At 51.7% G+C, this 23,116-nt stretch overlaps 1 protein-coding gene across 4 annotated transcripts; it reads left to right on the top strand.

Annotated features, from left to right (window-relative positions):
• Positions 1-12,555: 12,555 nt before the first annotated feature.
• ASPHD2 (aspartate beta-hydroxylase domain containing 2) lies at positions 12,556-22,724 on the top strand. 4 transcript variants are annotated; one of them, XM_083717874.1, is made up of 4 exons: positions 12,556-12,751; positions 17,550-18,881; positions 20,658-20,771; positions 21,638-22,724. In XM_083717874.1, exons 2-4 carry the CDS (start codon positions 18,074-18,076, stop codon positions 21,745-21,747), a joined length of 1,032 nt encoding a protein of 343 aa, XP_083574000.1. In that variant the 5' UTR covers positions 12,556-12,751; positions 17,550-18,073; the 3' UTR covers positions 21,748-22,724. The 4 variants fall into 4 exon arrangements, with proteins under 4 accessions (XP_083574000.1, XP_083574001.1, XP_083574003.1 ...); XM_083717875.1 differs by lacking the exon at positions 12,556-12,751 and adding an exon at positions 12,953-14,175; XM_083717877.1 differs by lacking the exon at positions 12,556-12,751 and adding an exon at positions 14,227-14,316.
• Positions 22,725-23,116: the final 392 nt, after the last annotated feature.

Below are 23,116 nucleotides of genomic sequence, written 5' to 3'. Positions count from 1 at the left end.
AAGGCTTCTTCCCAAGCTGTTTATCTTGGGATGCCCTGTGCAACTTGAGTTGGAGAACCAGGGGCAAGTGGGAATGGGGCTGCAGACCAGGGGTCACAGACTTGCTGTTATTTCAGGTCATTGGGCTCAAATCAGACTTCTGGATCCCTCTCTAGAGAGGATTCAAAACTATTTCATCTCTTTGACAAATTGTTTGTGTTTTCCCCAAAATGTGCCTATCCAATCCTCTGAAATCCTGCTAGACTTCTCTGAGCTTTGCCCATCCTGGCAGGGGAAGTTAGTTCATTTCACTGCAATCCACTTCAGTTTTCTTATGACTTGCCTCACACACTTTGTCTGCACCCAAAACGCCCCACAAACAGGATGGTTTTTCTTTTTCCGCTTGTGCACCCACAGTCACATCATAGCAACGGTAGTGCACTGTGCTAGGTGCTGCATGGTTTTTAATGGCAGTTTTACAGGTACACCACAGGCCACCTGAATAAAGCTTGCAGACCACTGGTGGTCAGCTTATGGCCAGAAGTGTAATAGTAGATTTGGAAGTGCAGGATCTCATCATGGCACACACATCAACCACACCCCCAGAAGAGACTGAACACATGACTGCCTTCCTCCTGTGCACAGTGACCAGAGAGCTCCGTCAAACTCAGTGATGCTGACCTGACCTTTGGCTGCAGAAAAACACCCTGAGCTATTGCAAAAGGCAGCCTTCAGCCAACCAAAATGCAAAATTCAGCTTTTAAGTAAACAACCTAGCAAAAGAAGTACTATTGTTAATAAGAATAAACACTCTTTTCCACCTCTTTTATATGCCAGAACAAGGAGGAGTCATCAGCTGCCCTGGCTGGTGCTCTGGCAGAGGACATATTTGCTCCTGCTCTTAAAAAAAGAATCCCTGGAGCTGCAGTCTGTTGCTACTGCCCTTAGGGCAGAGGAGATACCTCCGGGAACTCCAGGGGCTGCTAAAACGTTGCAAGTCTTGCAATCTCTGTGGCAGCAGCTCCCTGCCCTTCAGTTGCTCTGTGCCGGAACATAGAATCATATGTCATCTTTTTCAGAATCCAAATTCTGTGTCTAGGAAAATAAAAACAACCCCCGTTTACTCAAATAAACCACAGTTTTTCACTCAGTTAGACCTAATTAATTCAGAATTAATTCATTTGATCATGGACTTTCCTTCCCTGGTGATTTTTAAACTGAGGTTGGGTGGTCAGCTGCCATGGATGCCTTAGCTGAGATTCCTGCATTGCAGGAGGTTGGTCTAGATGACTCTTGGGGTCCCTTCTAGCTCTACAATTATGGGCTTCTATTATCTGTCACTTCCTGCAGGACTTTGCAGGGAGGATCACTGGCTGCGGTACTGAAATCTGCTTGACTCATCTTCTTTTTGGCCTGAAATCTAGGGGCTGCTGACCACCCCATTGCTTGATCCATCACCTCCCTGCCATGGAGAGCTACCCCCATGGACCAGGGGTTGTGTACTGGAGCACGTCTCCACTGGTGCAGTTGTGCCTGATGTGCTGGGGAGGCGGGGGGGGGGGGCGGCTAGATGCTGCCTTGCCATCAAACTCAGCCAAAGAGGCAATAAACCTCCAAGGCTGTACCACATTCACAGGCTAAAAGGCTCCTTTCTCAATTGCCACACATCCCTTTAGCCCAGCGAGCATGGAAGCAGATGTTCTGTGTGGCTGTGTTACCTAGAGACATCCTTCCCCTTGGCCAAGATCCTTCTATAATGTCTACGCACAAGTAAGTTCTGTTCAAGCAAGTTTCCTCCCTAGCAATTTCAAATAAATGTTTATGACCCCCCCCCCACTGATGCCACCAGGGGGGTTTAGTGAGTATTCATCCTGTGAATACCCTCCGTCAGTCACACTAACCCCATCTGGAGGCTGTGTGGCTTTTTTGCCGGGATTCAGGGATTCAATGTTGCCGGAGGGAAAGAAAAAGGCCTTCCCAAACAAGTCCCTTTTCTAATTACTCTTAATCCTCTTCCTACCTCCCAGGGGATAAGAGGAAATAAATTGCATTTTTCCTCTCTCAGTCTCTCTCTTTCCCTGCCCCCACCACCCAGAAGCATAGGGAGCTGTGCCTGGCAGGTTGAAATCTCTCTCTCTTGCTGTCTTGAGCGCATGCACACCCCCTCTGCTGCCCATGACGTGGGCATCCAAGGAAGCCGACTGCTGGAAGATTCAGACACGGAAAGCAAAGTCCCTCTTCATGTGGTGCAGAGTCAAATCAGGAAACGCACTGAGGAGGCAGCAATGCCCACCAGCTGGGATGGCTTTAAAAGAGGACTGGGGAAATCTATGATTGTAGGCTAAGGCTATCAATAGCTCCTGGCCACGAGGGCCATGCTCTGCCTCTGCAATCAGAGGCAATGATGCTTCTGAATCCCAGTTGCTGGAAAGCGCTGGGCGGGAGAAGCTCTCGAATCCTGCTTGCAGGTTTCCCACAATGATCACCTGGTTGGCCACTGTGACAGCAGGAGGCTGGACTAGATGGGTCACTCTTCTCATGTTCTTAATGACAAGTGTCTCAGAACTCAAGTGATTTAGGCTGAGGCTCCATTGGGTCCAGTCTTTCGAATCCCCCTATGTCTCTGTGGAGACCCCCAGCAGGACACCAGGGGCAGCAGCCATTACCTGCTGTTTGTCCCACCCCTGCCCAGACCCACAAGAAATCTGGGGCTCAAAGGCATCTTGCCCCTGCATGTTGGGCCCAGCATTTTCTCTGTGGCTATTTCTCTGTGGCCTGTGGTCATACCCTGAATTCATCAGATTATTGGATCTGCCTTCTGGGCCACAGAAAACGGCTCACAGTCTTCTGGCCGCTGCTGTGAGCGGCTAGCAAGCAAAGTCCAAAGGCAGGTGGCTGGTGCAGTGCTGTGTCTCCTACATCTGGAACCCCGTGTCCCAGCCTTCCCCCGCTGGGATGCGGGTCTGTGCTGGGTTGTAGTGCAAAAGATCTGGAGGCCACCTGGGTTGGGAGAGGGCTCTCATTTAGCTACAGCAAGATCTCTCAGCTATGGATTTGTCTCGTCACTTTCCAGAAGCCACCTGAGGGCATAAGGCCTCAGCTTATAGTCCTCAACAGCTGGGGACCCAAAGACCTGAAGAAGGAGCATCTCTTGCTCCTTCAGGCATTCAGTAGAAGCTCCCATGCTCTGCTGGCAAGGAGGTGGAAGTGGACCCCTCTTTAGCTGTAACCACTGGACCCTTCCTGGGCATCTTCGGGGCGCCAGGCATTTTAAACTGTTTGTGCTGATCAGTTTACGTTCTGTGGCTTTGGCTGCCTCTTCTTTTCCTTTGACGATGGTTTTGTTTGATTGTGCTTGGTTGTGCTGTGATTTGCTGTGGCAGCCCCCAAACAGTTTCATTTTTCCTTATGGGGTATCCAAAAGCCCGTATAGAGTCCTTAAGTAGATTCCCTATCCGTAGGAGAAAATAACAGAGGCCAACACTGTTGCAAAAGGGTCCCCCACTCCCCCCACACAGGGAGGGAGGAGAGAAACCCCGAACAATGGTGTGCAAGCCCTTATATAGAATTTTGAAATTGCCCACCCTGTAGCTCAAGACCACCTCCCAAAACATCATACATACATCACAGAAAGAGGTGGTCCCCCGCAGAAATCCTGTTGGTCAGGATACCTTATAATGGCCACTGATTGTTCTACCTGGGCAGCCTGGCCATTCTTTTGTGATGGTAAATACTCAGTTCCTGAGTCCAGGTCATAGACTCACCCTATTCATACACAAATAACCCCTTAAGACAAGGTTTGTGAGCAAAGAGACAATGGGGAGGTTTCCCCCATTTGCCTCCCTTACTGCAGAGGAATAACTGAGGTCACTAGGGAAGTCAAAATGGCTTCAGGATTGTTCTCCTGTACTGTTTTAGACACATGGTTTATATACTTGTGTATGTGTTTGCCTTGTACATTTATGAACATTTATTTTATATTTGGGACCTTAGAATTCTTATAACAGTTTCAGCAAAATAAACAATGGCAGTGAATTTGATGGTGGCATCACAGGAGACCCTTGCTTTTCTTCCCTGGCACACACACAGGAACACATCCAGGCACATATGGCAACCCCGTGGTCCTGAAGTGGAGCTTCCACTGGGAAGTTCTCCTGGACCGGAGTTGGGGAAGAGCTGCAGCTCAGGGAAAGAGCATCCGCTTGGCCTGCAGAATCTCTGGCAGCATCTCCGGGGAGGGCTAGGGGAAGGAGACTCCGGCCAGAAATCCCAAAGAGCCATTGCTACCAGTCAGTGTAGGCAATACTGACAAATGCTGGTCTGACTAAGGCCTCAGGTGTAAAATGCCCAGCCCCTTTCCTACCCACTGCCCCCTTACCCAAGGCTTCCTCTGCTTTCAGCTCAGCACTTGGGGGGGGGCAGTCTGAACAGGAGCTTGCAGTAGATAAGGCTGCTTCTCCAGTATTCCTGGGGCAGAAGGAAGGCTCCCTGGAGGAAGAAAGCAAATGCATGACTTGCCCAACAAGGGAAGCCAGATCCAGACCCTTTGCTAAGGGAGAACCGCATCCTGCAAAGAGCCCAGCTCCAGAAACCCAGCAATTCACCAAAGCTTAGGTGATCAATGGCAATTCAGAGCTTAATGCGAACCCCAGGACAAACCCTGTAGAGCCTTACCAAAGGGGGGTTTCCTGACTCAGGAACCCCACAAAGTGGAGTCCCCCACTTCATTCATTCTGTTAGTCAGTCAGTCAGTCAGTCAGTCAGTTCCCCACTTTTTCCCCTGATGGGACTCCAGACAGCTTACAGCTAAAAACACAGAAAGAACAATAATTAAAAAGCAATTAAACATTGATAAGATTAAAACAATATACACATATAAAATCTGTTAAAACCATACCAATATTTATAATAAAAACAGCAAAAAGCAAAAGATTTCTACGATCTGAAGAGAAACCAGTTAAAAGATAACATATGAAACATAGTAAATATAATTGAATATTTAGAAACAAAAATAAATAAACAAGCTGTATTAATCTTTATAGACACGGAAAAGGCGTTTGATAAGGTGTCCTGATTTTTTATGAAAAATAATTTAGAAATGATGGGTCTGGGGACAAAGTTTTTAAGAACTATAGATGTAATTTATAAAGACCAGACTTATAATAAATTATTATTATTATTATTATTATTATTATTATTATTATTATTATTATTATTATTGTTATTATTATTATTATTATTATTATTATTATTATTATTATTTATACCCCGCCCTCCCCAGCCAAGGCCAGGCTCAGGGCGGCTAACAAGCAATAATAAAAACAAGTTGAATGATTACAACTTAAAAACAAAATTAAAATTCCATATTAAAATATTGAAACATTAAAATATTAAAATGTAGCCTCATCACAGGAGGAGAAAGGAAAAGAAAAAAGAGAGGGAGGGAATCAAATTGGCTCCAAGCCAAAGGCCAGGCGGAACAACTCTGTCTTACAGGCCCTGCGGAAAGAAATCAGATCCTGCAGGGTCGTGGTCTCAGGAGACAGAGCGTTCCACCAGACCGGAGCCAGAGTTGAAAAGGCCCTGGCTCTGGTTAAAGCTAATCTGACTTCCTTAGGGCCCGGGACCTCTAGGGTGTTGCTATTTATGGACCTTGAGGCTCTCCGTGGAGCATACCGGGAGAGGCGGTCCCGTAGGTACGAGGGTCCTAGGCCGTGAAGGGCTTTAAAAGTCAAAAGCAGCACCTTAAATCTGACCCCGTACTTCACCTGGAGCCAGTGCAGCTTGAAAAGCACTGGGTGAATATGCTCCCATGGCAGAGACCCCGTGAGGAGCCTTGCTGCAGCATTCTGCACCCGCTGGAGTTTCTGGGACAGCTTCAAGGGCAGCCCCGCGTAGAGCGAATTACAGTGATTAAACCACAGAGCCTAGGACTTGCCGATCAGAAGGTCGGCAGTTCGGAGGCCCGCGACGGGGTGAGCTCCCATTGCTCGGTCCCTGCTCCTGCCAACCTAGCAGTTCAAAACATGTCAAAAGTGCAAGTAGATAAATACCGTATTTTTCGCTCTATAAGACACACCAAACCATAAGACGCACCTAGTTTTTGGAGGAGGAAAACAAGAAAAAAAATATTCTGAATTCCAGAAGCCAGGACAGCAAGAGGGATCGCAGCTCAGCCATCCCGCTTGCTGTCCTAGCTTATGGGATAGCCGCGCGCAGCCACTCCCGGGCAGCGGGATGAAGGCTCCCCTTGCCCGGGAGAGGCTGAACGTGGCTAAGCAAGAAACCAGGACAGCAAGCGGGATCACAGCGCAGCGATCCTGCTTGCTGTCCTGGCTTATGGGATAGCCGCATACAGCCTCTCCCTGGCAGCGGCATGAATTCTCCCCCTGCCCAGGAGAGACTGCGCACAGCTAAGGCTCCCCCAGAGCCGCACTCCATTTAAAGAGTGCATGGAGCGTGTGTGCAGCTCTTGGGGCCCCCAAGAGCCACACACATGCTCCACACGGCTCTTTAAAGGGAGTGCTGAGCAGAGCCTCTTGCCTGCATTCGCTCCATAAGATGCAGATGCACGCACATTTCCACATTTCCCCTTACTTTTTAGGAGGGGAAAGGTGCGTCTTATAGAGCGAAAAATACAGTAGGTGCCGCTCCGGCAGGAAGGTAAACGGCGTTTCCGTATGCTGCTCTGGTTCACCAGAAGCAGCTTAGTCATGCTGGCCACATGACCCGGAAGTTATACGCCGGCTCCCTTGGCCAATAAAGTGAGATGAGTGCCGCAACCCCAGAGTCAGCCACGACTGGACCTAATGCTCAGGGGTCCCTTTACCTTTACCTATCCCAATTGTAACTGGACAAGGCCAATTCAACAAGTGGCAAAAAACGATTTTGAGGTTTGTATGGCAGAGCTAGATGCCTAGAATAAAATTCAAACTTTTGACGGATAAAAAGGAAAGAGGAGACTTATCACTAACGGATCTTAAGATATATTGTGAAGCTGCATGTATAACATGGTTAAAAGAATGGTTCAGCTTGGAAAATACGGATATATTAGATCTGGAAGGGTTCAGAAATAGATACGGGTGGCATGCATACCTTTGGTATGACAAGGTTGGAGTATAGAATCATAGAATCATAGAGTTGGAAGAGACCACAAGGTATAGAAGTGAGACCACAAGGTCTCAGTGACCACAAGGTATAGAATCATAGAATCATAGAGTTGGAAGAGACCACATACCTTTGGTATGACAAGGTTGGAGTATAGAATCATAGAATCATAGAGTTGGAAGAGACCACAAGGCCATCAAGTCCAACCCCCTGCCAAGCAGGAAACACCATCAGAGCACTCCTGACATATGGTTGTCAAGCCTCTGCTTAAAGACCTCCAAAGAAGGAGACTCCACCACACTCCTGGGCAGCAAATTCCACTGTCGAACAGCTCTTACTGTCAGGAAGTTCTTTCTAATGTTTAGGTGGAATCTTCTTGTAGTCCTGGAGTACATAAGGACTTTTAAAATCACGTCATAAAAAGACCACTTTATGTAGTTTGGATAAGATATAAAGAGTGGTTTGAAAGGAAGACTCCATGGCGGCTGTCACCCCAAGAGGCATTTTCAGATTATGGTAGACTCATAATCTGGGGAACCGGGTTCGAGTCTCCGCTCCTCCACCTGCAGCTGCTGGGTGACCTTGGGCCAGTCCCACTTCTCTGAAGTCTCTCAGCCCCGCTCACCTCACAGAGTGTTTGTTGTGGGGGAGAAAGGGAAAGGAGAATGTTAGCCGCTTTGAGACTCCTTTGGGTAGTGATAAAGCGGGATATCAAATGCAAAACTCTTCTCTCTTCTTCATTGAAAAGATTAAACATGAAAGGAAAATGGTTGTCTTACAGAGACCTGTTGTCAGAAGAGAATAATGTAATTAATGTAATTACATTATCAGAGGAGTGCTCTGATGGTGTTTCCCGCTTGGCAGGGGGTTGGACTCGATGGCCCTTGTGGTCTCTTCCAACTCCATGATTCTATGATTCTATGATTATTTTATCAAGTTGGATGGAATACCATCAAATGAATGACATCTTTTCAAAGGATAAAAAAGTAAGAGGGTTTGAACAAACAAAATCAATGATAGAAACTGCGGTACTACAAAATAACAAAAAATACTGTCCAATGTCTATGAGTGTTTACTAGAACGGCACACAAAAGTTGAAGAAATCAAAAGTGTCACGATTAAATGGGAAATTGAGTATGAAAAGTGGATAAAATTATGGAACACTGAGCTAAAGTTCACAGCGTGTACATTGTTAAAAGAAAATTTGTTTAAAATGATGTGCAGATGGTACCTCATGCCAATTAAATTGTCAAATGTATAAAACAGGAAATAAGAATTGTTGGAAGTGTGGGGTGAAAGAAGGCAGTTTCTTTTGACGCGCAGCGTAAATTAATAATGCAGAGTCTTAAAGAATAAAAGCTTTACTGAGTTAAAATAAACTTCTTCATTAACAACATGGTTCCAAACAGTTTGACTGAGATTACATACTGATTCTGTTCACAGCTGAAACAGACGGACCTCACGGACATCTGACAGAGAACACAAAAGAGAAAACTGGCTACAAAGTCACATGTCAGAATGACTCAGCAGTTAGCAGTTAGGCCTGGATAACTTTAGTAGGCCCAAATGACTGTGCAGTCCCAGCACTTCCCAGCCTGCTTTGCTGCTTCTGCTCTCATGTGTCTTTGTCACATGACATCTTTCACACGTGGTGGACATGTGACAAAGTGAAAACGTATAACAATAATAATTTATTATTTATAACCCGCCCATCTGGCTGGGCTTCCCCAGCCACTCTGGGCGGCTTCCAAAAAATATTAAAATACTATAATACATCAAACATTAAAAGCTTCCCTTAACTTATTGAGAAAACATGTATAATGAACTAAAGAAGATCTTTAGGTATACGTTTTTTGAAAAAAACAGTCATTCCTGTTGGGAATGGTGGGAAAGGATATCGATAAGAATAACCAGAAACTGTTTTTATACGCAACAACAGTGGTGAGGCTTTTGCTGGCCCAGGTGTGGAAACAGCAACAAATCCCAACAGTAGAAAAGTGGCATTATAAGGAGTATGCAGAAATAGCCAAACTAACAGCAAAATTCAACATCAGGGTGATGAAACATATCAAAAAGAATGGGGAAAATTTATGTTATAGATAGAGAAGATGATGTGAAATAGAACTGAAATAAACCTCATAATGGGAAAATACAAAGAAATTTATTGGACAATAATATCAAAATGAATTAAAAATGTATACTATGACCAAGGTTGAACAGTATTTGTAAATGAATATAGACAGACAAGAAGAACTGTATATATAGAAAGATTTATTTGTTTATGGACATTTCATGGACAAAAATTGAAGAAGAACAACTACCATATATACAAAATGGATAAAGACAATGCAAAAAGACGACACAAAAAAGCCAGAAGGAAGGAGGGAAGTCAGCTCTTGAGAGCAAGAATAAATGTAAAATGTAATATAATATGTGTATATGTAATTATAAAAAACCAATAAAGATCAGCTTTAAAAAACAAAAAAAACAACAGCATTGCCCCAGCCCTTTTGTTCAAAGCGATCAGTTCCAAAAGCCTTGGAGCACTGAAGGAAGAAGCCAGTCCAGCTTCTCTCAGGAGGGAGTTCCAAAGCTGCCTGGCAGCTGCCACCACTGAAAAGGCCCTCTCCTTTGTCGTTCCCCCCCCCCCCCAAGCCTGCTCTCAGAGCCCTGGCAGCTTTGTACGGGGGAACACGGTCTTTCAGACGGCCTGGACTGAGGGCTTTATAAGTCATAACCAGCCCTCTGAATTGTGCCTGGAAACAGACCAGCAGCCAAGGGAGTCATCTGCTCCTAAAACCAGCCCCAGTCCACAGTCTGGCCGCAGCTCTTTGGGCTAGATGGGGTTTCTAAGCTGTTATGTACTGATGTTCTCACCCTGGGCCAGCAGGGGGATACTGTAGATAGTTCAGGTCCACATATGCAAAAAAGGGATTGAAAGTGACGTTCAGTGATTGGATAGTTACAGAAAGTTGTTACAGTTACATTGTACTGGAGCTCTGTATAAGCAAGCTGGCTGAACCCTTCAGTTCAGTTGTGTTCTGGCCTCTGAATAAACAAGAGCTGTTTGAAGAATCGCTGTGTCGTCTGATATGTTCACCCACAACTTAACACAAGCACTTTTTGATTTGCTTTGCTGGTTGCTTCCTCATAAGCCCCATTTCTCAATCCCCGGAGACCTGCTCCTCCAAAGGGCAGCTGCTGTTTCCTCTCCCTGATCTCCCACACATACATCTCTTCCCCCACCGCTAAAACGATGCCAGGAAGCTGGATCATGCCACAAGATAACCCTCCTTCTAGAGCTATTGAAGGGCAACTGCTGCATGTGTCTCTTGATGATCATGTGCAATTGGTGCTCGCATAGACCTCGGTTCCAGTGCATTTCCCAGGAGCTGCAGTGGCCTCTTAAGACCTCATAACTTGGGAGTTCATAGTTTATTCATTTTTCCTCTGCAGGGTGCAAGAAGCTGCTTGACAGTGGAACAGTCTTCCTCGGAAGGTGTTAGACTCTCCTTTACCCTCCGGGTCCCTTCCAACTCTACAGTTCTCTGATTTCTATGATTTTCTGGCCATAGTTAAACAACCATCCTATGCCTATCCAACTAACATTATTGAGATCTGGTCCAAAATCAGAACAAGCAAGTAAAAGTGTGCTACAGTTTGGCCTGAGATGGAAACAAACCCAAGCAACTCTTTGTGTGCAGAAGGGTATTCCACATTCCCATCACTTACTTCCATGAATCTTGCACCTAGAGACAGTTGTTATATGACAGAAATACTCACTGTTTCATCTGCTAAAACTGAGAATCTCAGGAAATAGCAGGCCTTCACAGCAATAGTCTCTCTCAAAATCATGCCACACAACTTTATTCCTCTGCGTTCTTGCATCCCCTGCAAAATGTCTATTCTGTTGCCTGTGGCCCTGGTCTTACCACAAAGAGCAAGGTCCTGTGACTCATAACACCCAGTGCTACATATTGCAGCTTCTGTTCATTCATTCCATCATTTATTCAATTTCTATCCCACCTTCTTCTCCGAAGAGCTCAAGGTGGCGAACACGGTTCTTCCCCTCCCCACAATAATCCTGTGTTGAGAGGCAGTGACTGGCATTCAAGGTTCATGGCCGACTGGGGATTTGAACCCTGGCCTCCTGGGTCCTAGTCCAACACTGTAACCACTACACCACACTTTCCCCTAGTAGGTACCTCTTGCATATGACATTAAGCACTGCATTTAGCAAGGCATGGTAGTCCTTTCCGGGGAAGGCAGGTAGCAGCTCAAAGCCAAAGTCCTTTTAATAAATATTAGGAAAGGGAGATGGGGGCAGAGCTGATCTCACGCACACATTTGGGAGGAATCAGGTATCTTTGGGGAGGCCTGACTCAACTTGCAAGGAGGAGAGCTCACAAGTAGCAGAGCTAACAGTAGCCAAGAAGGATCTTATTCCTGCTGCATTTCAGCTGCCTGACCCACTTTGGCTGCAAATAAAACAAAAGCAGCAGGAAGTTTAATCTCCTAGAGGGCTTAACTCATTGCTCACCAGACTGGAGCCAAACGCCTTTGGGATGCCAAGGTGGCTGACCCCAGAAGAGCAGGCAGCCCTGGAAACATGCAGAAGGAGGAGCCAGGCTTACAGTGGGGTTCCCCATTACAGGGCAAGCATGCCAGAAGCATGAAGTTGGCAGCTACTGTACCTTGGAAGCAGCTCAGAGCATCCCATGAAAGAGTAACTCCATCTTCATACTTTGTAGAGTCTTGGAAGAGACCGAAGGTGGCTCGTGCCAGTGGGGATGGAGTTCAGTCTGCTCTCCTGGAAATGTTTGTCCGCTTTACCTGAGAATTGTAGAGTTGGAAGGGACCCAAGGGTCATCTGGTCCAACCTCAAGCAATGCAGAAACCACACCAGAAGAATCCATGAGAGGTGGCTATGTGACATCTTGCTTAAAAATCTCCCGTAAGGAAGAGTCAATCACCTTCGGAGAGAGTCCATTCCACTGTCAAACAGTAGGCCTGTGATCCCCAGGACCTATTCTGAGCCCACTGACTTCAGTGATTAGTCCTGAGTGTGGCTTGATTTTACGAAATTGTTCTAAGCAAATTAGAGTTGGCTCCTGTGACCCGCTCACGCTGGCCGGACACTGAGGTCCACCTGGAGGGTCTTATGGTGGCTGTGTCCTGGGAGGAGTGAGGCTGCAGGGAACCAGGCCTTCTCCGTGATGGCCCCCTGTGCAAGAAGGCAGCCCTGTAGCGGGAAGCTTTTAACGTTTAATCTTTTTGTAGATGCTGGAAGCCGCGCAGAGCGGCTGGGGCAACCCACACAGATGGCTGGGGTACAAATCATAAAAGTAGGATGACATGATGGTGAAGATGATCCTTTCGCAAAGCAAAGGAAGCCGCGCCGCTCTCCGCCCGCAGCAGGCGGCCCTCTGCACATGCCCCGGGCCCCGCGCGGCGGCGGCGGCGGCGGGCGGAGAGCGGCGCGGTCCTCCCGCCGGGGCGGGCGCTGGCTCGGCGGCCCCTCCCGCGCGGCGCCGACGTCGGGCTGCTGGGAGTTGTGGTCCGCGCTGCCGAGCCGCCGCCGCCGCCGCCGGAGAGCCTCGCCGTGCCGGGAGCGCCGAGGGCGGCCGGGAGCGTCGGCGGGAAGCGCGGGCGGCAGCAGCAGCAGGTAGGTGGGCCGCTGGGCAGGTGGGCGCCGGAGAGCAGGCGCGTCTCCCTCCGTGGCCGCCTCGGCCGCGCCGGAGCCGGGCGCTCGGTCCGGGCGGCGGGCGCAGGCAGCAAGTGCGTCGCCTGCCGCCTCCGCGAAGAGCGCGTGGCCCCGATCCCGCCCGCCGGGGGACGCGAGGGCGGCGCTCTGCACATGCTCGAAGGCGGCCCCTTTCGCGCCATCTCGGGCTGGCTGGGCCTCGGCAAGCCAGAGAGCCCCGCGGAGCCAGGGCGGGGAGGACTCCCGGGCCGAGCCCTTGGCGCCCGAAGGAGCTGGGACGCCGGGTGCGGCGGGGAGGCTGCGGGGGCGTCTGGCTCGGCCGTGCCACTCACAGCCGAGCCCCTCCTGAGCACCTCTCCTTCAGGACTACACCGGCAGGGCAGGAAAGTACTCTGCACATGCTCTGGAGGCCCTCTTTAAACGTCTTCTGGGCTGGTCAGCCGTTGCATCTGAACCTGGACTTCCAGAGAATATGAACAGGGACTGGGGGAGGTGCTCGGAGTTGCTGCTCTCAAACCCCTCTGCTCATGCTCAGGAATACTTCCTGGCATTCCAAGGCTCCACAGGACAAGAGAAGTGGGGAGGAGGACGGACCCCAAGCGCTCCAGGCAGCCCAGGCCCCCTGACTGGGATCCTGGGCAATTGCTTCGGCTTGGGTGCTCCCCCAGGCGATGGCTTTGGCTGCTCTCCAATGCTCTAGGAACCATCTGCTTCACCCCGGCTTATCATCCCGGGAGGTTTCCCTCCTTGCCTGCCAGGAGATTCCTTGAGAGCAGGGGAGGGCTCTCCCCCACTCCAATATTCTTGCTTCAGAACAGTGTTGGCGCACACACACACACACACACACACACACACCCTTACACCTCCTGTGCGTGACACTTCCTGCTGCTTCTGCACCTCAGTCCTTACATAACAGCTTTTCTTGCCTAGGAGTTTCTCCACTTGCCACTTTGGAGTGTGCAGTGCAAGTGCAGTTTGGAAATGGATCCTCTCCCCTCCTCTCTCCCCACCCTTTCCTGTTGCCCCCAATTCCAAAGTGACAAGGCTGTTCATGCAAACACGCTGGAAGCAGCCTGGGCAGGTCCTGGGCACGTCCAGACTGGAGGAAGGAAATCCAGGCAGCGTTTGCTTCCTGCATGGGAAATGCCATCATAAACTGGTTTGCTGCTGTGTCACAGTATTTGCTGCCTGCCCACCAATCCACTTCCATTTGCCATGTGGCAGTGCTGGCCCCTGGTTGGTGTCCACGTCTCCCAGAACCTTTCAGCACCAGTACCAGGCCTGGGCTCCAAGGTGGGCCAGCCGGAGGCAGGAAGGAAAGGGCTCTCGGTCTTGCCAGAGGACCCAGCACTCAGGAGCTGCAGAGATCTCAGCCTGAGCAGAAGGTGAGCCCAGCTCTCGCTCACTTTCCTTTGGGGCATCAGGGTTGGTTGTAGCATGGAGATGGAGACCAAGTTAATTAAATTTGGGGGGCGGGTGCCTCCCAGCAACGAGGAAGCTTTTTATTGCCTGCTTGGTTGGATTGGGTGTTACCTTATTTCCTTGGGGTTCTTTTTGCAGCGCCCATGGGGTGCTGTGGGGCTCATTCTGGAACTTCACCAAGTGCCTGGAGCCTGGGTGTCCAGAACACAGTCAGGCAAGTAGTCTTTGGGGGTTCTCCCAAGTCTGAGGACCATTGTTTGGGGCTGTGGCGGTGGGCTCTCACGTCCTGCGTTTTGCTCTCATTGAGGCTGCTCTGAAAGCCCCCTGTTTAAATGGGGCAGTGGAAGGGTAGCAGCAGAACAAGGGCCGGGTCTCTCCATAAGGTGGTCTCTGCCAGCTGTGCCCTCTGCTCAGGACAGGGTCCTGGGTTGGGGGAGTCCTGGCCCAACCCCCTTTCTGGGGACTAAGGGACCACTGGACATTGCCTCTGGTCCTGGCTGGTTTGGAATTGAGAAGTTCTCTCCCAAAGTCTGTCTCTGCTTGTTTGCAGCACAAAACAGCAGGGATCTTTCTGCCATCCCAGGTAAGCAGGAACCGCCTTGCGAATCTGGTGGCCCTGAGCCTGAATGCTCTTTGAGGGGAGTCTGGCTTTGGGTAAGGAAAGCTCTGCTGCGCAAGGCAGCCTCCTTCTGCTGACGTTTCCCTGGCACCTGTACAGGCTGGATGGGTCCTCAGTTGGACCCAGCAAGGCAGTTCCACCAGGGGAGCAGCCTTCCTTGCAGAGCACAGTAAATGGAACCACTCTGGGAGGTGATGCTGTTTGCAGCAACACTCCAGAAGGGGCACTACCTGCCAGCTGGCAGGCGGGTGACTCAGGTGCCAATTGCCACGTTTATGGTGAGTGGGTGGGATGCATTGTCAAGGGTGATTGACACGTGTGTGCGTGGGGGGGGGGGGAGTGGGGAAGGTGCCTCCTGCCCCTGCTGAGAGGGTGGGAGGGCTGAGTCAAATCTAGAGAGATGGAGCACAGGGCAGGCAAGCGAAGCTGGCAGGGCTGCTGGACTCCAGAACCATCTCTGGGAGCTGCACAGAGGGAGGGAGGGAGGGAGGGAGGGAGGGGGAGGAAAGCCAGCCTGCAGGTCTGCCCTGTCCTGTTCCACCACCACCCCCATCCCTCTCCTGGACCAGCTTGAGGCATCCAGTGATTGGGAGCAGTGCAGCTAGAGCACTCTGCTCACCTAGAGAGCCAGCGTGGTCTAGTGGTTAGAGTGTCAGGCTAGGGCCTGGGAGAACAGTGTTCAAATCCCCACTTGGCCATGAAACTCACTGGGTGACCTTGAGCCGCTCACATAATAATAATATAATAATAATAATAATTTATTATTTATACCCCGCCCATCTGGCTGAGTTTTCCCCAGCCACTCTGGGCGGCTCCCAATCAGTGTTAAAAACCGTACAGCATTACATATTAAAAACTTCCCTGAACAGGGCTGCCTTAAGATGTCTTCTGAATGTCAGCTAGTTGTTTTATCTCTTTGACATCTGATGGGAGGGCGTTCCACAGGGCGGGCCCCACTACCGAGAAGGCCCTCTGTCTGGTTCCCTGTAGCCTCACTTCTCGCAATGAGGGAACCGCCAGAAGGCCCTCGGCGCTGGATCTCAGAGTCCGGGCTGAACGATGGGGGTGGAGACGCTCCTTCAGGTATAGAGGACCGAGGCCATTTAGGGCTTTAAAGGTCAGCACCAACACTTTGAATCGTGCTCGGAAACGTACTGGGAGCCAATGCAGATCTCTCAGAACCGGTGTTATGTGGTCCCGGCGGCCACTCCCAGTCACCAGTCTAGCTGCCGCATTCTGGATTAATTGCAGTTTCCGGGTCACCTTCAAAGGTAGCCCCACATAGAGCGCGTTGCAGTAGTCCAAGCGTGAGATAACTAGAGCATGCACCACTCTGGCGAGACAGTCCGCGGGGAGGTAGGGTCTTAGCCTGCGTACCAGGTGGAGCTGGTAGACAGCTGCCCTGGACACAGAGTTAATCTGCGCCTCCATGGACAGCTGTGAGTCCAAAATGACTCCCAGGCTGCGCACCTGGTCCTTCAGGGGCACAGTTACCCCATTCAGGACCAGGGAATCCTCCACACCTGCCCGCCTCCTGTCCCCCCAAAACAGTACTTCTGTCTTGTCAGGATTCAACCTCAATCTGTTAGCCGCCATCCAACCTCCAACCGCCTCCAGGCACTCACACAGGACCTTCACCGCCTTCACTGGTTCTGATTTAAAGGAGAGGTAGAGCTGGGTGTCATCTGCATACTGATGAACACCCAGTCCAAACCCCCTGATGATCTCTCCCAGCAGCTTCATATAGATATTAAAAAGCATGGGGGAGAGGACAGAACCCTGAGGCACCCCACAAGTGAGAGCCCAGGGGTCTGAACACTCACCCCCCCCCACCACTTTCTGGACACGGCCCAGGAGGAAGGAGCGGAACCACTGTATGACAGTGCCCCCAGCTCCCAGCCCCTCTAGACGGTCCAGAAGGATGTTATGGTCAATGGTGTCAAAGGCCGCTGAGAGATCCAGCAGAACTAGGAAACAGCTCTCACCTTTGTCCCTAGCCCGCCGGAGATCATCAACCAGCGCGACCACGGCAGTTTCAGTCCCATGGTGAGGCCTGAATCCCGATTGGAAGGGATCCAAAGGGATCACAGTCTCGCTCAGCCTAGCCCAGCCCACAGGGTAGTTGTGAGGAGGAGTAGAACCCTGTGCACCACCTGCAGCTCTGTGGAGAGAAAGGTGGGATGCAGTAAATTTAAAAAAATAAAAATAAATCAGCAGTAGCCCAACCCTGGTGGCAAAATGACATGGGAGATGTGAGGGTGGGCTGTTGTTATTTTAACCGAGTGATGGGGAAGAGGGGCATTGCTGCTTCTGGCGCCACATGGGAGCTCATCTCAGCTTTGTCTACGTGCCAGAAGGTGATGGCAGATCAGAAGAAAGGTGTGTCCATGCAGTGCAGTTGGCCTCCCTTGAAGACTTTGGCCTGCGTCCCACTTGAGGGGGGGTCACAATTCTGCACAAGGGCCAAGGTGGGAAGCCTCCAGGGGCCGTCCAGACTTTCCTGCCCTCCAACTGCCATCTTCCCCCAGAGTCACTGGCCATGCCAGCTGCTGGAAGTTGGAGCCTCACAGGGTCTGCAGAGCCCCGGACAGCCATCCTCCCTGCTTTTGGGAGTCCTCTGCAACCTCCACACACAAGTGGAAAACAGGCTGGACAGGCAACAGGGCTCAGATGCAAGAGGGACCCGTTTTCTCAAGGCTCCTTCCTGTTTTCTTGCAGATCCTTCAATGGGAACAGAAACTGGGACCTGGACCGGGTGCTTGTGGAGGGAGCATGCGCCCCTTGTGCATCCGTTTAACCTGGGCAACAAATGAAGGAGGCCCTAGAGGACTCTGTTGCGGGTGACAGCAGCTTTGCAGGAGTAAAGTTGTTCCACAGATCCCGGATCTCATGGGGCTCCATGGCGCTCATTGGCTCGGAAGCGATGTGGGAGCATCTGTGGAAAGGCAGCGCCTGAGCTGAGCAGCTTCTCCACTGTGCCCCTAGCTGCTTGAATTCTGGAACCTGCCTTTCAGGATGGCTGCCCCTGAAGCTTTCCCAGGTCTACGGCCCTGACGCAGGAGCTGGCGAGCCACCACAGATGCAGCCTGTCCCCCTCCGGGACCCCCTGGCACTGCTTGCCCATGACTGGCCTCTCCCCACTTGCCCCTGTCAGCCTGCGTGGTGCGGGTGCCTGTGGAGATCTCGAGCACTGACTCTCCCTTGCATGCGCTAGAACCCGGCGCCCGTTCCGCAGCCCCAAGATGTCTCTGGAATGGCTGGCAGGATGGAGCGGGTCTCTGGACCGGCTGAGGGACTTGATCGCCAGTGGGATACAGTCTGTGCGGGACTGCGACACCACCGCCCTGGGCACCGTGGCCTTCCTACTGGCCATGTTTGTGTGGTACTGCTACCACGTTGGGCGGGAGCAGCCCCGGACGTACGCCCTGGGGAACTCTCTCCTGCAGGGGGTGGACACCAACGGCCTGCAGAATGGCTACACCCACTGCCACTCCCCAGAGTGCGTCCGCTGCACCCACAGCAACGGCCTGAACCAGAAACTCTACCACAACCTGCAGGAGTACGCCAAGCGCTACTCGTGGTCTGGGATGGGCCGAATCCGCAAGGGCATCCGCGAGCAGGGCCGCTACCTCAGCAGCCGCCCCTCCATCCAGAAGCCAGAGGTCTTCTTCCTGCCCGACCTGCCCACCATGCCCTACTTCCCCCGCGATGCCCAGAAGCACGACGTGGAGCTGCTGGAGCGCAACTTCCAGACCATCGCCTGCGAGTTTGAGGCCCTGTACAAGGCCTTCTCCAACTGCAGCTTGCCCCAGGGCTGGAAGGCCAACAGCACGCCCAGTGGCGAGTGGCTGACCTTCTACCTGGTCAACCAGGGCACCTGCGTGCCCCGGAACTGCCGCAAGTGCCCCCGGACCTATCGCCTGCTGGGCAGCCTGCGCACCTGCATTGGCAACAACGTTTTTGGGAATGCCTGCATCTCCGTCCTGACGCCAGGTGCCGTTATTGCGGAGCACTACGGACCAACCAACATCCGCATCCGCTGCCACCTGGGTAGGCACCTTCGGTTTACCTTCAGTTCTGGCCTCCTCCCTTTCAGGAGAGCCTCCCTTGACTGTGCCCTTAGCAGTCAGAGGCTCTGGGCACAGACGGAAGCACAGCAGCTTGGAGGGGAGCTCAGCCCCCTTACCTGCTGGGTGGCAAAGATTCTGGTGGGGAGCTCTGGGGAGCATCATGAAAGCGAGGCTGACCTGTGGCCCTCCATCTGTTGCTGGACTCCAGCTCCCAGCGGCCAGCCTGCCCAATGGTCAGGGAGGGCAGGAGTTGGGGTCTGCATCTGGAGAGGCCCCACAGCTACCCCATCCCTGCCTTGCTGTGGACTTTGCAGAAGTTGAGGCCTGAAAAGGAAGCTTTGCTACTTCTCCAGGGGAATTTTTCCCTTGAGGTGTGTGAGCCCTACACCTTACAGGTGCAAAGAGCACACACACCCCACCCACACATACTTTGTAGGGTGGTGTGGTCCATGGATCTGTTCCTTAAAGGAGGGAGAAATTCTATAGGTCCTTTAAAACTGACGTGGGTTTCTTCCAGACGTCATGGCCCTCTGCAAATTGTTCAGGGTGCAGAGTTCCTTTTCAAGTCCTCTGTTTCCCAAGCAATTGATGGGCAGCCCCCTAAGAGTTAGAACAGTGGATTATGAAATGAGGAAACGCTGGGAATGCAAAGGGGGCCAAAAATCCACAGTAGTCTTGGGAATGGGCTCCCTCCGAAGGTGCTGGAGTCTCCTGCGCTGGAGATGGTGGCAGAGAGGTTGTGGGTGGCCATCTGCCAAGGAGTCTTTAGCTGCGATTCCTTCATTGGACCAGATGCCCCTTGGAGTCTACTACATCTCTACAATGTCAGGATTCTGTGCTTTCCTTTCCTTTTTTCCATGCAAAAGTCTGCACCCGACTGCATTTCCTGCCTTGCTTTCAAGTAGATAGCAAACGCAGCTCTCATTGTTTGCTGGGTGCAACTCGTGCTGCCAGGCTGGGCTGCTGCCATAGCAACCCCTGAGGCGGTCTTGCGTGCTTCCACCCTGCCAGCCGGCCAATCTGAGACTGAAGCCTGGCGGATGCCTCCCTGCCTCCCATTAAAAGTGCCACAACGGCTGGTCTTGTTCAGCCAGGTAGGGCTGGCGTTAAGCGGGGTCAGTCTCGCAGGGAGCTTGGCCTGGTGACTGCAAAGTATTTGGGTCATGAGCTTTTTTGAAAAAAAAGGATTGGACATGTTTCTGAAGGACAGCTCTAGGGCTGTTGCCGTGCCAGCCTATTCAAAGCCTCCCTGTCCCGATGCCATCCCAGGTGCCAGAGAGGCAGAGCGGTGTAGTGGTTGGAGAGCTGGACTAGGTCCTGGGGGACCAGGGTTTGAAACCCCCATCAGCCATGAAACTCACTGGGTGACCTTAGGCCAGTCTAGCCTTCCTCACTGGGTTGTTGTGGGGATTAAATGAGCTGGAGAGCGCCATATAGGCCACACGAGCTCCTTGGAAGAAAAAAGGTGGCTAATAATAATAATAATAGCATAGGGGGGTTATCATCTCCTTGGTGCCCCTCAAGACCTCTTCCTAGCGGAAAGAGTACGCTGGAGCTGGTGGGCTCTGGATCCAGCCTGGCAAAGCAGTCCCTCTGCAGCAAGCCCAGGACTGCAAAAAGTAGAGGGCAAGATTGTAAAATCCACCCGCCTTCAGGGAACAAGGAAACGCAGGTGTTTGGGCTGGCTGGTGTTGGGCTGCTCCCATTGCCGTTCCTCCTTGGCTCTGCCCATCATGCATCTTCTTTCTTCCTGCAGGACTGAAGACCCCCAGCAATTGTGAACTTGTTGTGGGAGGGGAGCCCCAGTGCTGGGCGGAAGGGCGCTGCCTGCTCTTTGACGACTCTTTCCTGCACACGGCATTCCACGGTGGTGAGTCTGAAGCCCTGACACACCCAGAGGCTGGAGTGTGCCCTGAGGTGTTTTCCCAAGGGGCTGATGGGGGAGGGGAGGGCTTTGCTGGAAACAGGGGTGTGTGTCCCCCTAGCTCCACGTGATTCCCAAGCGCTGAGAAGGAAAAACCCTCTCTCTGCCTTGCAAAGCTGCCTCAGTATGTCCCATGCAACTTCTGACCCTTGCAGTCAGAAGTATGTCCCATGCAACTTCTGACCCTTGCAGTCAGCTTCTGCAGGTCTAAATGACATTTCAGGTTGTTGGAAAAGGTACCTGTGTGCATGAGCATGGGAGAAATATGGAGGAGGGCAGGGAGAGACACTTTCAAGTGTTTCTTCCCACCGCCTTGAGGGCTAGCAGCTTGATTTTTTAAAAGAATAAAGATAACACCAGGCCTGAGTGCATGGTCCTGTGAAGCGCTCCCTAGTCCTGTTCCCTCTTGCATGCTGATTAACCATGGGGTGCACAGAATACTGGGGACTCTTTTCAGCAGAGCACAAAGGGGGCGCATCCTAACAGTGTTCTGACCAGAGCTGGGGAGGGGCTTTGTCCTGCAAGACCCAGAAAACACATCATGGTTCCGGCCGGCCTTAGTGGGGCTGCTGCTCCTGCCCCTCCACTGAGATACAGAGCGGGCATTCAATCATACATTCACAGCCATAGGAGACCTCATTAAACTGCCACGGCTGGGAACTGTAGTTTGTGAAGGGGCTGAGAGTTATCAAGAGGCCCTGCCAGAACCGTTTATGGTGGCATCATAGTACCCTAAAGGTATGGTAGCAAGAGAGATGGGACCTGGCGACCAAACTCACCCGCTGAACTGCTTGCCCTTCCTTTTCTTCCAGGTGCCCCCGAGGAAGGACCCCGGGCCGTATTCATGGTGGACCTCTGGCACCCAAATGTCGCTGCTGCCGAGCGCCAAGCCCTTGACTTCATCTTTGCTCCCGGACGATGACGCAGCTTCCTTGGGCGCAGCAGGCTGGAGGGCAGGCAGAGGGTGCCATGCGGGGTGGCCTGGAGCCCCCTCCCCAGTTGGCCTGCCTGTGCAAGGGTCTCACACACACAAACTCCATGTGTAGCTCCTTTGCACCAGGTTTTTGGTCGTGGAAACTTCCACCTTGTAGTTTTCTCTTTCCTATTCTTTGCTTTGGGGGTGGAGTGGAGGAGAGGCTCACCAAGTCTCCTTCCCACTCCCCACCTGCCCCCCTTTCTACTCTGTGGTTGGGCACCGTGCCACTGTAGTGTGTTAACGTTGCTGTGTTTTGCAGTGTCCTGACTTTTGAAGCTAACAACCCTGATGTTATTGATGAATGTAGCCATGTCAGTGTCACCTTGTCATCTTTAAAGACAAAAGCACCCCCCATTGGTCTAACTCAGAGGTGGGGGGGGAAGGGGGCTCTTCTTGCTGTAGCTTTTCATGGGGGCTTGGATGGCCTGGGGTCCATTCTTCCCCCTACCCGTTAAGAAAACAGGCCCCCTCCAACATCTCCATGTGCAACAGGTGAGAGCAGAGGTAGGGGGGACAAACTCTGTCCTCCCCCTATCATAGAGCAGTGGTGTGGGACCCCCAGCCCCCCTCTCTCTCAAGCTTTGCATCAGCTTGCTTTGTGCCTTCTCCTTCCTTTTGGCCCCTGCTGCTTTCTGTCCTGGCCTTGAACACTTGCTGCACATTCCTGCAAGGAAGAGGCGGATGCAGAGGTCGAGGGGGGTGGGTTGACCTCCTGGTAACTCCCCCCCCCCAGCTGCCAAGGGGAGGCTGAGCAGCCTGTCATGTATCTGGGAGGTGCAGAGTGGGGGCAGAAGAGGATTTATTTGATGCTCCCCTCCCAATCAGAGTGGCTGGAGGGAGAGTTAAAGCGCAGTGTGTTACAGCTGGGGATATTTGTGCCGGCAAAAACCACAAAGGCTATCCAATAAAAAGTTTTGCTTAAAGATGCAGTTGGTTTGTGGGAGGAGGCTGTGGAGCCCCTCCTAGCTGGTGGGCACAGAGGGTAGGCTGTCTGACGGTCTCCACCTCTCTTGCCCTTGGGGGCTGGGCTGTGCCTGGCACTCTTTTGTAGTTGCAGGAACCCCGGGAAGGAGGGGATCTGAATGGCAGCAGCCTCAAACACCTCCAAAAAGCGGTTGGGGGCACACTTCAGAGGGAGGCAGGGAGTTTACAGCCCCCCCAAGCCCATCTGTGTCCTTGGTCTTTGCCAGATGTGTTGGACTGCAGCTAATAGCTGGGTTCTTGCATTGCAGGCCCTTGGGATTCCTTCCAACGCTTTACCCCCATAAGAACTTACTGTCAGGGGGGAGGACAGGACTGTGAATTCAGTCTCAGA

This window comes from Podarcis gaigeae (genome assembly GCF_964106915.1).
Source record: "Podarcis gaigeae genome assembly, chromosome: 16".
Classification (NCBI taxonomy): domain Eukaryota; kingdom Metazoa; phylum Chordata; class Lepidosauria; order Squamata; family Lacertidae; genus Podarcis; species Podarcis gaigeae.
The sequence above is the reverse complement of the archived record's forward strand: the minus strand, read 5'-3'. Positions and strand labels throughout refer to the sequence as shown.

Coding starts and splice junctions, on each gene's coding strand:
- ASPHD2 (XM_083717874.1), top strand. CDS start 18,074: ATGTCTCTGGAATGGCTGGCAGGATGGAGCGGGTCTCTGGACCGGCTG. Junction 18,882..20,657: donor CCGCATCCGCTGCCACCTGG/GTAGGCACCTTC, acceptor TTCTTCCTGCAG/GACTGAAGACCCCCAGCAAT. Junction 20,772..21,637: donor GCACACGGCATTCCACGGTG/GTGAGTCTGAAG, acceptor CTTTTCTTCCAG/GTGCCCCCGAGGAAGGACCC.